The 14,419-nt window shown below is 47.1% G+C and overlaps 1 protein-coding gene across 4 annotated transcripts in view; it reads left to right on the forward strand.

The window, feature by feature from the left end:
• The window catches only part of tbc1d23 (TBC1 domain family, member 23), a 57,164-nt gene that overhangs the window by 17,954 nt on the left and 24,791 nt on the right, over positions 1–14,419 (forward strand). For all 4 annotated transcript variants that reach the window (XM_036977160.1, XM_036977245.1, XM_036977209.1 and 1 more), the window contains exons 4-8: positions 4,258–4,465; positions 6,272–6,395; positions 9,384–9,508; positions 10,475–10,521; positions 10,601–10,704. In XM_036977160.1, the coding sequence (XP_036833055.1) occupies positions 4,258–4,465; positions 6,272–6,395; positions 9,384–9,508; positions 10,475–10,521; positions 10,601–10,704 (608 nt within the window). The remainder of the gene's footprint in view (positions 1–4,257; positions 4,466–6,271; positions 6,396–9,383; positions 9,509–10,474; positions 10,522–10,600; positions 10,705–14,419) is intronic.

A 14,419-nucleotide genomic window follows, 5' to 3' on the forward strand; every position in this document is an offset into this window, starting at 1 on the left:
CATGAAGCTGGTTGAGAGAATGCAAAGAGTGTGCAAAGCTGTCATCAAGGCAAAGGGTGGCTACTTTGAAGAATCTCAAATATAAAATATATTTTGATTTGTTTAGCACTTTTTTTGGTTACTACATGATTCCATGTGTGTTATTTCATAGTTTTGATGTCTTTACTATTATTCTACAATGTAGAAAATAGTAAAAAATAAAGAAAAACCCTGTAATGAGTAAGTGTCCAAACCTTTGATTGGTACTGTATACACTGTGCCTACGGAAAGTATTCAGACCCCTTGACTTTTTGCACATGTTGTTACATTACAGCCTTATTCTAAAATTGATTAAATAGTTTTTCCCCTCATCAATCTACACACAACACCACATAATGACAAAGCAAAAACTTTTTTTTATTTTTAACATATTTTTGCTAAATTCTAATAAATAAATATAACATTTTACATCAGTATTCAGAACCTTTTACTCAGTACTTTGTTGAAGCACTTTTGGCAGCGATTACAGCCTCAAGTCTTCTTGGGTATGACGCTTCAAGCTTGGCACACCTGTATTTGGGGAGTTTCTTCCATTCTTCTCTGAAGATCCTCTCAAACTCCGTCAGGTTGGATGGGGAGCGTCGCTGCACAGCTATTTTCAGGTCTCATGTGAATCCAGAGCATCCCAAACATGCTCAATGAGTGACATGTCTGGTGAGTATGCAAGCCATGGAAGAACTGGGACATTTTCAGCTTCCAGGAAATGTGTACAGATCCTTGTGTGACATGGTGCAGTGCATTATCATGCTGAAACATGAGGTGGTGGCGGTGGATGAATGGTACAACAATGGGCCTCAGGATCTCATCACGGTATCTCGGTGCATTCAAATTGCCATTGATAAAATGCAATAGTGTTTGTTGTCTTTAGCTTATGCCTGCCCATACCATACCCCCCCCCCCCCCCACCATGGTGCACTCTGTTCACAACGTTGACATCAGCAAACTGCCCGCCCACACGACGCCTGCGGTTGTGAGGCAGATGTACTGCCAAATTCTCTAAAATTACGTTGGAGGCGGCTTGTGCTAGAGAAATTAACATTCAATTCTCTTGCAACCGCTCTGGAGGATATTCTTGCAGTCAGCATGCCAATTGCACGCTCCCTCAAAACGAGACATCTGTGGCATTGTTTAATCAGCTTCTTGATATACCACATCTGTCAGGTGGATGGATTGTCTTGGAAAAGGAGAAATGCTCACTAACAGGGATGTAAACAAATTTGTGCACATTTGAAATAAGCTTTTTGTGCGTATGGAAAATTTCTGGCATCTTTTATTTCAGCTCATGAAACATGGGACCAACACTTTACATTTTTGTTCAGAGTATATTATATTCTACCTGCCCTGCTCAAGACAATTCATAGGATGGATAATTCTTTGTCTTGCATAGCTCGGTCACAATGCTGTCTTCTGTAGCTCGGTCACAATACTGTCTTCTGTGGCTCGGTCACAATGCTGTCTTCTGTAGCTCGGTCACAATACTGTCTTCTGTGGCTCGGTCACAATGCTGTCTTCTGTGGCTCGGTCACAATACTGTCTTCTGTGGCTCGGTCACAATGCTGTCTTCTGTGGCTCGGTCACAATGCTGTATTCTGTGGCTCGGTCACAATGCTGTCTTCTGTGGCTCGGTCACAATGCTGTCTTCTGTGGCTCTGTCACAATGCTGTCTTCTGTGGCTCTGTCAGTAATGTTGAGAATAGACAATAGAAACACAAGTCCAAACACAAGCTGGGTTCTCATACAGTTTGGGTCTTATGCAGATACTGTCAGCTGTCATCAGCTTTGCACAGTCCTTTCCCCAGGCCTTACCTCCGGGAGTAGGCCAGCACATGGTGCCACAGTGAAGAGACGCAAACTGAGGGAGAGAATGTTCTAGTGGGTTGAAGAATCAATCCTGAGACCTTTCTTTGGCATCTTGTTTGCTAGTATCTTATTTCAATCCATTTCTACAAGACACATTTGCTTGAAAGGTTCTCTGCTGGCTAGGGGCCATATGTATCCAGTATCAGGGTGGGATGGCTGATCTAGGATCAGGTCCCCCAAGTCCATGTCATCTTATTCATTCTGATCTAGGATCAGGTCCCCCCTGTCCATGTCATCTTATTCATAATGATCTAGGATCAGGCCCCCCCTGTCCATGTCATCTGATCTAGGATCAGGTCCCCCCTGTCCATGTTATCTTATTCATTCCGATCTAGGATCAGGCACCCCCTGTCCATGTCATCTTATTCATAATGATCTAGGATCAGCCCCCCCCCCCCCCCCCCCTGTCCATGTCATCTTATTCATAATGATCTAGGATCAGGCCCCCCCCCCCCTGTCCATGTCATCTTATTCATTCTGATCTAGGATCAGGTCCCCCCTGTCCATGTCATCTTATTCATTCTGATCTAGGATCAGGTCCCCCCTGTCCATGTCATCTTATTCATAATGATCTAGGATCAGGCCCCCCCCTGCCCATGTCATCTGATCTAGGATCAGGTCCCCCCTGTCCATGTTATCTTATTCATTCCGATCTAGGATCAGGCACCCCCTGTCCATGTCATCTTATTCATAATGATCTAGGATCAGCCCCCCCCCCCCCCCCCCCCCTGTCCATGTCATCTTATTCATAATGATCTAGGATCAGGCCCCCCCCCCCCCTGTCTATGTCATCTTATTCATAATGATCTAGGATCAGGCCCCACCCCCGTCCATGTCATCTTTTTCATAATGATCTAGGATCAGGCCCCCCCCCCCCCCTGTCCATGTCATCTTATTCATAATGATCTAGGATCAGGCACCCCCGTCCATGTCATCTGATATAAGATCAGGTCCCCCCTGTCCATGTCATCTTATTCATAATGATCTAGGATCAGGCCCCCCCGTCCATGTCATATTATTCATAATGATCTAGGATCAGGCCCCCCCGTCCATGTCATATTATTCATAATGATCTAGGATCAGGCCCCCCCCTGTCCATGTCATCTTATTCATAATGATCTAGGATCAGGCACCCCCGTCCATGTCATCTGATATAAGATCAGGTCCCCCCTGTCCATGTCATCTTATTCATAATGATCTAGGATCAGGCCCCCCCATGTCATATTATTCATAATGATCTAGGATCAGCCCCCCCCCCCCCCCCCCTGTCCATGTCATCTTATTCATAATGATCTAGGATCAGGCCCCCCCCCCCTGTCTATGTCATCTTATTCATAATGATCTAGGATCAGGCCCCACCCCCGTCCATGTCATCTTTTTCATAATGATCTAGGATCAGGCCCCCCCCCCCCCCCCCCTGTCCATGTCATCTTATTCATAATGATCTAGGATCAGGCACCCCCGTCCATGTCATCTGATATAAGATCAGGTCCCCCCTGTCCATGTCATCTTATTCATAATGATCTAGGATCAGGCCCCCCCGTCCATGTCATATTATTCATAATGATCTAGGATCAGGCCCCCCCCCCCTGTCCATGTCATATTATTCATAATGATCTAGGATCAGGCCCCCCCCCTGTCCATGTCATCTTATTCATAATGATCTAGGATCAGGCACCCCCGTCCATGTCATCTGATATAAGATCAGGTCCCCCCTGTCCATGTCATCTTATTCATAATGATCTAGGATCAGGCCCCCCCGTCCATGTCATATTATTCATAATGATCTAGGATCAGGCCCCCCCCGTCCATGTCATCTTATTCATAATGATCTAGGATCAGGCCCCCCCATGTCATATTATTCATAATGATCTAGGATCAGCCCCCCCCCCCCCCCCCCCCTGTCCATGTCATCTTATTCATAATGATCTAGGATCAGGCCCCCCCCCTGTCTATGTCATCTTATTCATAATGATCTAGGATCAGGCCCCACCCCCGTCCATGTCATCTTTTTCATAATGATCTAGGATCAGGCCCCCCCCCCCCCCCCCCCCCTGTCCATGTCATCTTATTCATAATGATCTAGGATCAGGCACCCCCATCCATGTCATCTGATATAAGATCAGGTCCCCCCTGTCCATGTCATCTTATTCATAATGATCTATATCAGGCCCCCCCGTCATCTTATTCATTATGATGTAAAATCCTAGATCAGCACTCCTACTCGGAGAGGCTTGATGCAGATGACTCCAGGATGATTTTTCTGAACTCTGTTTCCATGCTGTCTTTGTCCTGACAGTGAGGCTAAGTGTAAGGACCTGTAACCTCTGACCCTGTGTCTCTGCTTCCTGTCTCCAGACCAGCTGGGGTGCGTGGCGGAGGAGGAGGGACGTGACATGGTGTCTGACGTAGAGTCTGTCATCACGTTCTACTGTAAGTCCCGAAACATCACCTTCACCCCTGACCTCTCCTGGCCACACCTCCTCAAACCCCTGCTGGGCCTGCAGCTGCCCCGCTCCGATCTCTACAACTGCTTCTACGCCATCATGAATAAATATATCCCACGGTGAGACACACAGCTCTACAATAAATATATACCATGGACAGACACACACCTCTACAATAAATATATACCATGGACAGACACACACCTCTACAATAGATATATACCACGGACAGACACACACCTCTACAATAGATACATTCCACGGGCAGACACACACCTCTACAATAGATATATACCACGGACAATCTTCAGCAATCAACCCACAATACCCAATAATGACAAAGCGAAAACAGGTTTTTAGAAATGTTTGCAAATTTATTGAAAATAAAAAACAGAAATAACTTATTTATATAAGTATTCAGACCCTTTGCTATGAGACTCGAAATTGAGCTCAGGTGCATCCTGTTTCCATTGATCATCCTTGAGATGTTTCTACAACTTGATTGGAGTCCACCTGTGGTAAATTCAATTGATTGGAAAAGGCACACACCTGTCTATATAAGGCCACGAGGTCAAAGGAACTGCCTTAGAGCTCCAAGACAGGATTGTGTCGAGGCACAGATCTGGGGAAGGGTACCAAACAATTTCTACAGCATTGAAGGCCCCCAAGAACACAGTGGCCTCCATCATTCTTAAATGGAAGAAGTTTGGAACCACCAAGACTCTTCCTAGAGCTGGCTGCTCGGCCACACTGAGCAATCGGGGGAGAAGGGCCTTGGTCAGGGAGGTGACCAAGAACCTGATGATCACCCTGATAGAGCTCCAGAGTTCCTCTGTGGAGATAGGAGAAACTTCCAGAAGGATAACCATCTCTTCAGTACTCCACCAATCAGGCCTTTATGGTAGAGTGGCCAGACGGAAGCCACTACTCAGTAAAAGGCACATGACAGCCTGCTTGTAGTTTGCCAAAAAGTCCCCAAAAGTCTGACCATTAGGAACAAGATTCTCTGGTTGAACTGAATGCCAAGCGTCACGTCTGGAGGAAACCTGGCACCATCCCTACAGTGAAGCATGGTAGCGGCAGGGTAGCCTAGAGCGTTGGGCTAGTAACCAAAAGGTTGCAAGTTCGAATCCCCGAGCTGACAAGGTACAAATCTGTCGTTCTGCCCCTGAGCAGTTAACCCACTGTTCCTAGGCCATCATTGAAATAAGAATTTGTTCTTAACTGACTTGCCTAGTTAAATAAAGGTTTTTAAAAAATGGTGGTGGCAGCATCATGCTGTGGGGATGTTTCTCAGGGACTGAGAATTAGTCAATTAATCATCAAGCCGTTGACTAATTAAATCAAGTGTACCAGTTTAGGGTTAAGCAAAAGTGAAACTTCTTGGGGGTGAGGAGTGGGTTGGGAAACTCTGATCTTGATGACTGTATTGAAGCCAACACCTCCATCTTGGCTCTCCCCCACCATTGCGTTTAACCCAACACCTCCATCTTGGCACTCCCCCACCATTGTGTTTAAGCCAACACCTCCATCTTGGCTCTCCCCCACCATTGCGTTTAAGCCAACACCTCCATCTTGGTACTCCCCCACTATTGCGTTTAAGCCAACACCTCCATCTTGGTACTCCCCCACCATTGCGTTTAAGCCAACACCTCCATCTTGGTACTCCCCCACCATTGCGTTTAAGCAAACACCTCCATCTTGGTACTCCCCCACCATTGTGTTTAAGCCAACACCTCCATCTTGGCTCTCCCCCACCATTGTACGTTTGTAGGAAGCTATAGAAATGCATGTATTAATGTCTACATTAATTTATACCATGTTTATTCTCTTACAGACACCTTAATGCATACTGTACATTATATTATGCTAAACATGATGAATGTTTAATAACACTAGGTGTAACGGTACGTCTTCCTGTCCAGGGACTGTGTAGTGAAGGGCCGTCCGTTCCACCTGTACAGACTGCTGCTTCAGTATCATGAACCAGAACTCTGCTCCTTCCTCGACACCAAGAAGATCACCCCAGACTCCTACACTATACACTGGGTATGTCTATCTAATCCCAGACTGGGTATGTCTATCTAATCCCAGACTGGGTATGCCAGTCTAACCCCAGACTCATACACTGGGTATGTCTATCTAACCCCAGACTGGGTATGTCTATCTAATCCCAGACTGGGTATATCTATCTAATCCCAGACTGGGTATGTCTATCTAATCCCAGACTGGGTATGTCTATCTAATCCCAGACTGGGTATGTCTATCTAACCCCAGACTGGGTATGTCTGTCTAACCCCAGACTCATACACTGGGTATGTCTATCTAACCCCAGACTCCTACACTATACACAGGGTATGTCTGTCTAACCCCAGACTCCTACACTATACACAGGGTATGTCTGTCTAACCCCAGACTGGGTATGTCTATCTAATCCCAGACTGGGTATGTCTATCTAATCCCAGACTGGGTATGTCTATCTAACCCCAGACTGGGTATGTCTATCTAATCCCAGACTGGGGATGTCTATCTAATCCCAGACTGGGGATGTCTATCTAATCCCAGACTGGGGATGTCTATCTAATCCCAGACTGGGGATGTCTATCTAATCCCAGACTGGGGATGTCTATCTAATCCCAGACTGGGTATGTCTATCTAATCCCAGACTGGGTATGTCTATCTAATCCCAGACTGGGTATGTCTATCTAATCCCAGACTGGGTATGTCTATCTAATCCCAGACTGGGTATGTCTATCTAATCCCAGACTGGGTATGTCTATCTAATCCCAGACTGGGTATGTCTATCTAATCCCAGACTGGGTATGTCTATCTAATCCCAGACTGGGTATGTCTATCTAATCCCAGACTGGGTATGTCTATCTAATCCCAGACTGGGTATGTCTGTCTAACCCCAGACTCCTACACTATACCTTGGGTATGTCTATCTAACCCCAGACTCCTACACTATACACTGGGTATGTCTATCTAATCCCAGACTGGGTTGGTCTATCTAACCCCAGACTCCTACACTATACCCTGGGTATGTCTATCTAACCCCAGACTGGGTATGTCTATCTAACCCCAGACTGGGTATGTCTATCTAACCCCAGACTCCTACACTATACCCTGGGTATGTCTATCTAACCCCAGACTGGGTATGTCTATCTAACCCCAGACTGGGTATGTCTATCTAACCCCAGACTCCTACACTATACCCTGGGTATGTCTATCTAACCCCAGACTGGGTATGTCTATCTAACCCCAGACTCCTACACTATACACAGGGTATGTCTATCTAACCCCAGACTGGGTATGTCTATCTAACCCCAGACTCCTACACTATACCCTGGGTATGTCTATCTAACCCCAGACTCCTACACTATACCCTGGGTATGTCTATTTAACCCCAGACTCCTACACTATACCCTGGGTATGTCTATCTAACCCCAGACTGGGTATGTCTATCTAACCCCAGACAGGGTATGTCTATCTAACCCCAGACTCCTACACTATACACGGGGTATGTCTATCTAACCCCAGACTCCTACACTATACACGGGGTATGTCTATCTAACCCCAGACTCATACACTGGGTATGTCTATCTAACCCCAGACTGGGTATGTCTATCTAACCCCAGACTGGGTATGTCTATCTAATCCCAGACTGGGTATGTCTATCTAACCCCAGACTCCTACACTATACCCTGGGTATGTCTATCTAACCCCAGACTCCTACACTATACACGGGGTATGTCTATCTAACCCCAGACTGGGTATGTCTATCTAACCCCAGACTGGGTATGTCTATCTAATCCCAGACTGGGTATGTCTATCTAATCCCAGACTGGGTATGTCTATCTAATCCCAGACTGGGTATGTCTATCTAATCCCAGACTGGGTATGTCTATCTAATCCCAGACTGGGTATGTCTATCTAACCCCAGACTGGGTATGTCTATCTAACCCCAGACTGGGTATGTCTATCTAATCCCAGACTGGGTATGTCTATCTAATCCCAGACTGGGTATGTCTATCTAACCCCAGACTGGGTATGTCTATCTAACCCCAGACTGGGTATGTCTATCTAACCCCAGACTGGGTATGTCTATCTAACCCCAGACTGGGTATGTCTATCTAACCCCAGACTCCTACACTATACCCTGGGTATGTCTATCTAACCCCAGACTCCTACACTATACCCTGGGTATGTCTATCTAACCCCAGACTGGGTATGTCTATCTAACCCCAGACTCCTACACTATACACAGGGTATGTCTATCTAACCCCAGACTCCTACACTATACCCTGGGTATGTCTTTCTAACCCCAGACTGGGTATGACTATCTAACCCCAGACTCCTACACTGGGTATGTCTATCTAACCCCAGACTCCTACACTATACACAGGGTATGTCTGTCTAACCCCAGACTCCTACACTGGGTATGTCTATCTAACCCCAGACTCCTACACTATACACAGGGTATGTCTGTCTAACCCCAGACTCCTACACTGGGTATGTCTATCTAACCCCAGACTCCTACACTATACACAGGGTATGTCTGTCTAACCCCAGACTCCTACACTGGGTATGTCTATCTAACCCCAGACTCCTACACTGGGTATGTCTATCTAACCCCAGACTCCTACACTATACCCTGGGTATGTCTGTCTAACCCCAGACTGGGTATGTCTATCTAACCCCAGACTCCTACACTATACCCTGGGTATGTCTATCTAACCCCAGACTGGGTATGTCTATCTAACCCCAGACTGGGTATGTCTATCTAACCCCAGACTGGGTATGTCTATCTAACCCCAGACTGGGTATGTCTATCTAACCCCAGACTCCTACACTATACCCTGGGTATGTCTATCTAACCCCAGACTGGGTATGTCTATCTAACCCCAGACTGGGTATGTCTATACAACCCCAGACTCCTACACTATACCCTGGGTATGTCAGTACTGCCTATTAGGTTTGAAATGTTCCCTTGCAGTGGGATGGTGGATTGTGACTGGTATGTTGTGTATCCTACAGCTAGGCAGTCTGTTCTCCAGTCACTGCCTACCAGAGGTGACTCAGGCCATGTGGGACTTTTACCTCCAACAGGCTGACCCCTTCCTCATCTTCTTCCTCCTGCTCATCATCCTCGTCAATGCCAAGTACCCACTATTACAACATATTCATAATACAAACCAGATTACAACACATAGCTACCGCAAAATACTATCACAAACGTATCAATACCAGGTCTTCAGTGCTCTGATATTACATTATTACTTTTGGTTCCCCCCTAGAGATAACATCCTGTTTGTTCCCCGTAAGAGATAACATCCTGTTTGTTCCCCCCTAGAGATAACAACCTGTTTGTTCCCCCCCTAGAGATAACAACCTGTTTGTTCCCCCCCTAGAGATAACATCCTGTTTGTTCCCCCCTAGAGATAACAACCTGTTTGTTCCCCCCCTAGAGATAACATCCTGTTTGTTCCCCCCTAGAGATAACATCCTGTTTGTTCCCCCCTAGAGATAACAACCTGTTTGTTCCCCCCTAGAGATAGCAACCTGTTTGTTCCCCCCCTAGAGATAACATCCTGTTTGTTCCCCCCCTAGAGATAACATCCTGTTTGTTCCCCCCCTAGAGATAACATCCTGTTTGTTCCCCCCTAGAGATAACATCCTGTTTGTTCCCCCCCTAGAGATAACATCCTGTTTGTTCCCCCCCTAGAGATAACAACCTGTTTGTTCCCCCCTAGAGATAACATCCTGTTTGTTCCCCCCCTAGAGATAACAACCTGTTTGTTCCCCCCCTAGAGATGACAACCTGTTTGTTCCCCCCCTAGAGATAACATCCTGTTTGTTCCCCCCCTAGAGATAACAACCTGTTTGTTCCCCCCTAGAGATAACAACCTGTTTGTTCCCCCCCTAGAGATAACAACCTGTTTGTTCCCCCCCTAGAGATAACAACCTGTTTGTTCCCCCCCTAGAGATAACATCCTGTTTGTTCCCCCCCTAGAGATAACATCCTGTTTGTTCCCCCCCTAGAGATAACAACCTGTTTGTTCCCCCCCTAGAGATAACATCCTGTTTGTTCCCCCCCTAGAGATAACATCCTGTTTGTTCCCCCCTAGAGATAACATCCTGCAACAAGAAGGGGACAGTAAAGAAGATATCATTAGTAAGTTATCTGCTTCTGGATTCAGCTTCTAGGCTGCTGTGTGTTGAATGCAGGGTTCTAACTTGTGTGTTTGTTACAGAGATGTTGGAGGACTCTCCTGCCCTGTTAGAGGCTGATGATATAGAAGACCTGTTCTCTCTGGCCCAGTATTACTGGAGCAAGACCCCTCTGTCTCTCAGAAAGGTAAAGTACTGTTATGGGTCCCTCCTTATACAGCTGGCATGAGGCCCTGCTCAATACAGCTGTCATGAGGCCCTGCTCAATACAGCTGGCACGGGGCCCTGCTCAATACAGCTGGCACGGGGCGAATACCTTACTGTAAAATGCTTACTTTCAAGCTCTTAACAAACAAGTTTTCAGAATATAGAGTTAAGAAAATACTTACCTAAATAAAGTCAACAAAAAAAAGACAAAGTAACACAAAATAACGAGGATACAGGGGGTACCGGGACAGAGTCAATGTGGAGGCTATATACAGGGGTGTTACGGTACAGAGTCAATGTGGAGGCTATATACAGGGGGTACCGGGACAGAGTCAATGTGGAGGCTATATACAGGGTATTACGGTACAGAGTCAATGTGGAGGCTATATACAGGGGGTACCGGTACAGAGTCAATGTGGAGGCTATATACAGGGGGTACCGGTACAGAGTCAATGTGGAGGCTATATACAGGGGGTACCGGTGCAGAGTCAATGTGGAGGCTATATACAGGATGTTACGGTACAGAGTCAGTGTGGAGGCTATATACAGGGGGTACCGGGACAGAGTCAATGTGGAGGCTATATACAGGGTGTTACGGTACAGAGTCAATGTGGAGGCTATATACAGGGGGTACCGGGACAGAGTCAATGTGGAGGCTATATACAGGGTGTTACGGTACAGAGTCAATGTGGAGGCTATATACAGGGGGTACCGGTACAGAGTCAATGTGGAGGCTATATACAGGGGGTACCGGTACAGAGTCAATGTGGAGGCTATATACAGGGGGTACCGGGACAGAGTCAATGTGGAGGCTATATACAGGGTGTTACGGTACAGAGTCAATGTGGAGGCTATATACAGGGGGTACCGGGACAGAGTCAATGTGGAGGCTATATACAGGGGGTACCGGGACAGAGTCAATGTGGAGGCTATATACAGGGGGTACCGGTACAGAGTCAATGTGGAGGCTATATACAGGGGGTACCGGGACAGAGTCAATGTGGAGGCTATATACAGGGGGTACCGGGACAGAGTCAATGTGGAGGCTATATACAGGGGGTACCGGTACAGAGTCAATGTGGAGGCTATATACAGGATGTTACGGTACAGAGTCAGTGTGGAGGCTATATACAGGGGGTACCGGTACAGAGTCAATGTGGAGGCTATATACAGGGGGTACCGGTACAGAGTCAATGTGGAGGCTATATACAGGGGGTACCGGTACAGAGTCAATGTGGAGGCTATATACAGGGGGTACCGGTACAGAGTCAATGTGGAGGCTATATACAGGGTGTTACGGTACAGAGTCAATGTGGAGGCTATATACAGGGTGTTACGGTACAGAGTCAATATGGAGGCTATATACAGGGGGTACCGGTACAGAGTCAATGTGGAGGCTATATACAGGGGGTACCGGTACAGAGTCAATGTGGAGGCTATATACAGGGTATTACGGTACAGAGTCAATGTGGAGGCTATATACAGGGTGTTACGGTACAGAGTCAATATGGAGGCTATATACAGGGGGTACCGGTACAGAGTCAATGTGGAGGCTATATACAGGGGGTACCGGTACAGAGTCAATGTGGAGGCTATATACAGGGGGTACCGGTACAGAGTCAATGTGGAGGCTATATACAGGGGGTACCGGTACAGAGTCAATGTGGAGGCTATATACAGGGTGTTACGGTACAGAGTCAATGTAGAGGCTATATACAGGGGGTACCGGTACAGAGTCAATGTGGAGGCTATATACAGGGGGTACCGGTACAGAGTCAATGTGGAGGCTATATACAGGGGGTACCGTTACAGAGTCAATGTGGAGGCTATATACAGGGGGTACCGGTACAGAGTCAATGTGGAGGCTATATACAGGGTATTACGGTACAGAGTCAATGTGGAGGCTATATACAGGGGGTACCGGTACAGAGTCAATGTAGAGGCTATATACAGGGGGTACCGGTACAGAGTCAATGTGGAGGCTATATACAGGGGGTACCGGTACAGAGTCAATGTGGAGGATATATACAGGGGGTACCGGTACAGAGTCAATGTGGAGGCTATATACAGGGTGTTACGGTACAGAGTCAATGTGGAGGCTATATACAGGGTATTACGGTACAGAGTCAATGTGGAGGCTTTATACAGGGTATTACGGTACAGAGTCAATGTGGAGGTTATATACAGGGGGTACCGGTACAGAGTCAATGTGGAGACTATATACAGGGGGTACCGGTACAGAGTCAGTGTGAAGGTTATATACAGGGGGTACCGGTACAGAGTCAATGTGGAGGCTATATACAGGGGGTACCGGTACAGAGTCAATGTGGAGGCTATATACAGGGTGTTACGGTACAGAGTCAATGTGGAGGCTATATACAGGGTATTACGGTAGAGTCAATGTGGAGACTATATACAGGGGGTACCGGTACAGAGTCAATGTGGAGACTATATACAGGGGGTACCGGTACAGTGTCAATGTGGAGACTATATACAGGGGGTACCGGTACAGTGTCAATGTGGAGGCTATATACAGGGGGTACCGGTACAGAGTCAGTGTGAAAAGTCTATGACTTGGGTGACTGGAGTCTTTGACATTTTTTAGGGCCTTCCTCTGACACCGCCTAATATAGAGGTCCTGGATGGTAGGAAGTTTGGCCCCAGTGATGTACTGGCCCATTCGCACTACCCTCTGTAGTGCCTTGCGATCGGAGGCCGAGCAGTTTCCATACCAGGCAGTGATGCACTCGATGTTGCAGCTGTAGAACTTTTTGAGGATCTCAGGACCCATGCCAAATCTTTTTAGTTTCCTGAGGGGGAAAAGGTGTTGTCGTGCCCTCTTCACGACTGTCTTGGTGTGTTTGGACCATTCTAGTTTGTTGGTGATGTGGACACCAAGGAACTTGAAACTCTCGACCCGCTCCACTACAGCCCCGTTGATGTTAATGGGGGCCTGTTCAGCCCGCCTTTTCCTGTAGTCCACGATCAGCTCTTTTGTCTTGCTCACATTGAGGGGGAGGTTGTTCTCCTGGCACCACCCGACCAGGTCTCTGACCTCTTCCCTATAAGCCGTCTCATCGTTGAGGGAGAGGTTGTTGTCCTGGCACCACCCGGCCAGGTCTCTGACCTCCAACCCTATAGGCCGTCTCATCGTTGAGGGAGAGGTTGTTGTCCTGGCACCACCCGGCCAGGTCTCTGACCTCCTCCCTATAAGCTGTCTCATCGTTGTTGGGGATCAGGCCTACCACTGTTGTGTCGTCAACAAACTTGATGATGGTGTTGGAGTTGTGCCTGGCCATGCAGTCATGGGTGAACAGGGAGTACAGGAGGGGACTGAGCACACACCCGAGGGCCCCAGTGTTGAGGATCAGTGTGGTGGATGTGTTCTTCCCTACCCTTACCAGCTGGGGAAGGCCCGTCAGGAAGTCCAGGATCTAGTTGCAGAGGGAGGTGTTTAGTCCCAGGGTCCTTAGCTTATTGATGAGCTTTGAGGGCACTATGGTGTTGAACGCTGAGCTGTAGTCAATTAACAACATTCTCAGTACAACACAACTAACATGGAGCCCGGTTGAATATAAGTGAAGTTGCTGCAGGCCTATGCAGTAAGTGGCAGTATTGTGAGGGAAGAAGAAGCTTGGTAAATGTCATTGGAGAATACCTTTACATTTCTCTGAACTGTTTTAATTCTCTTCAGT

This window comes from Oncorhynchus mykiss, chromosome 1, assembly GCF_013265735.2.
Source record: "Oncorhynchus mykiss isolate Arlee chromosome 1, USDA_OmykA_1.1, whole genome shotgun sequence".
In the NCBI taxonomy this organism is placed as follows: Eukaryota; Metazoa; Chordata; class Actinopteri; order Salmoniformes; family Salmonidae; genus Oncorhynchus; species Oncorhynchus mykiss.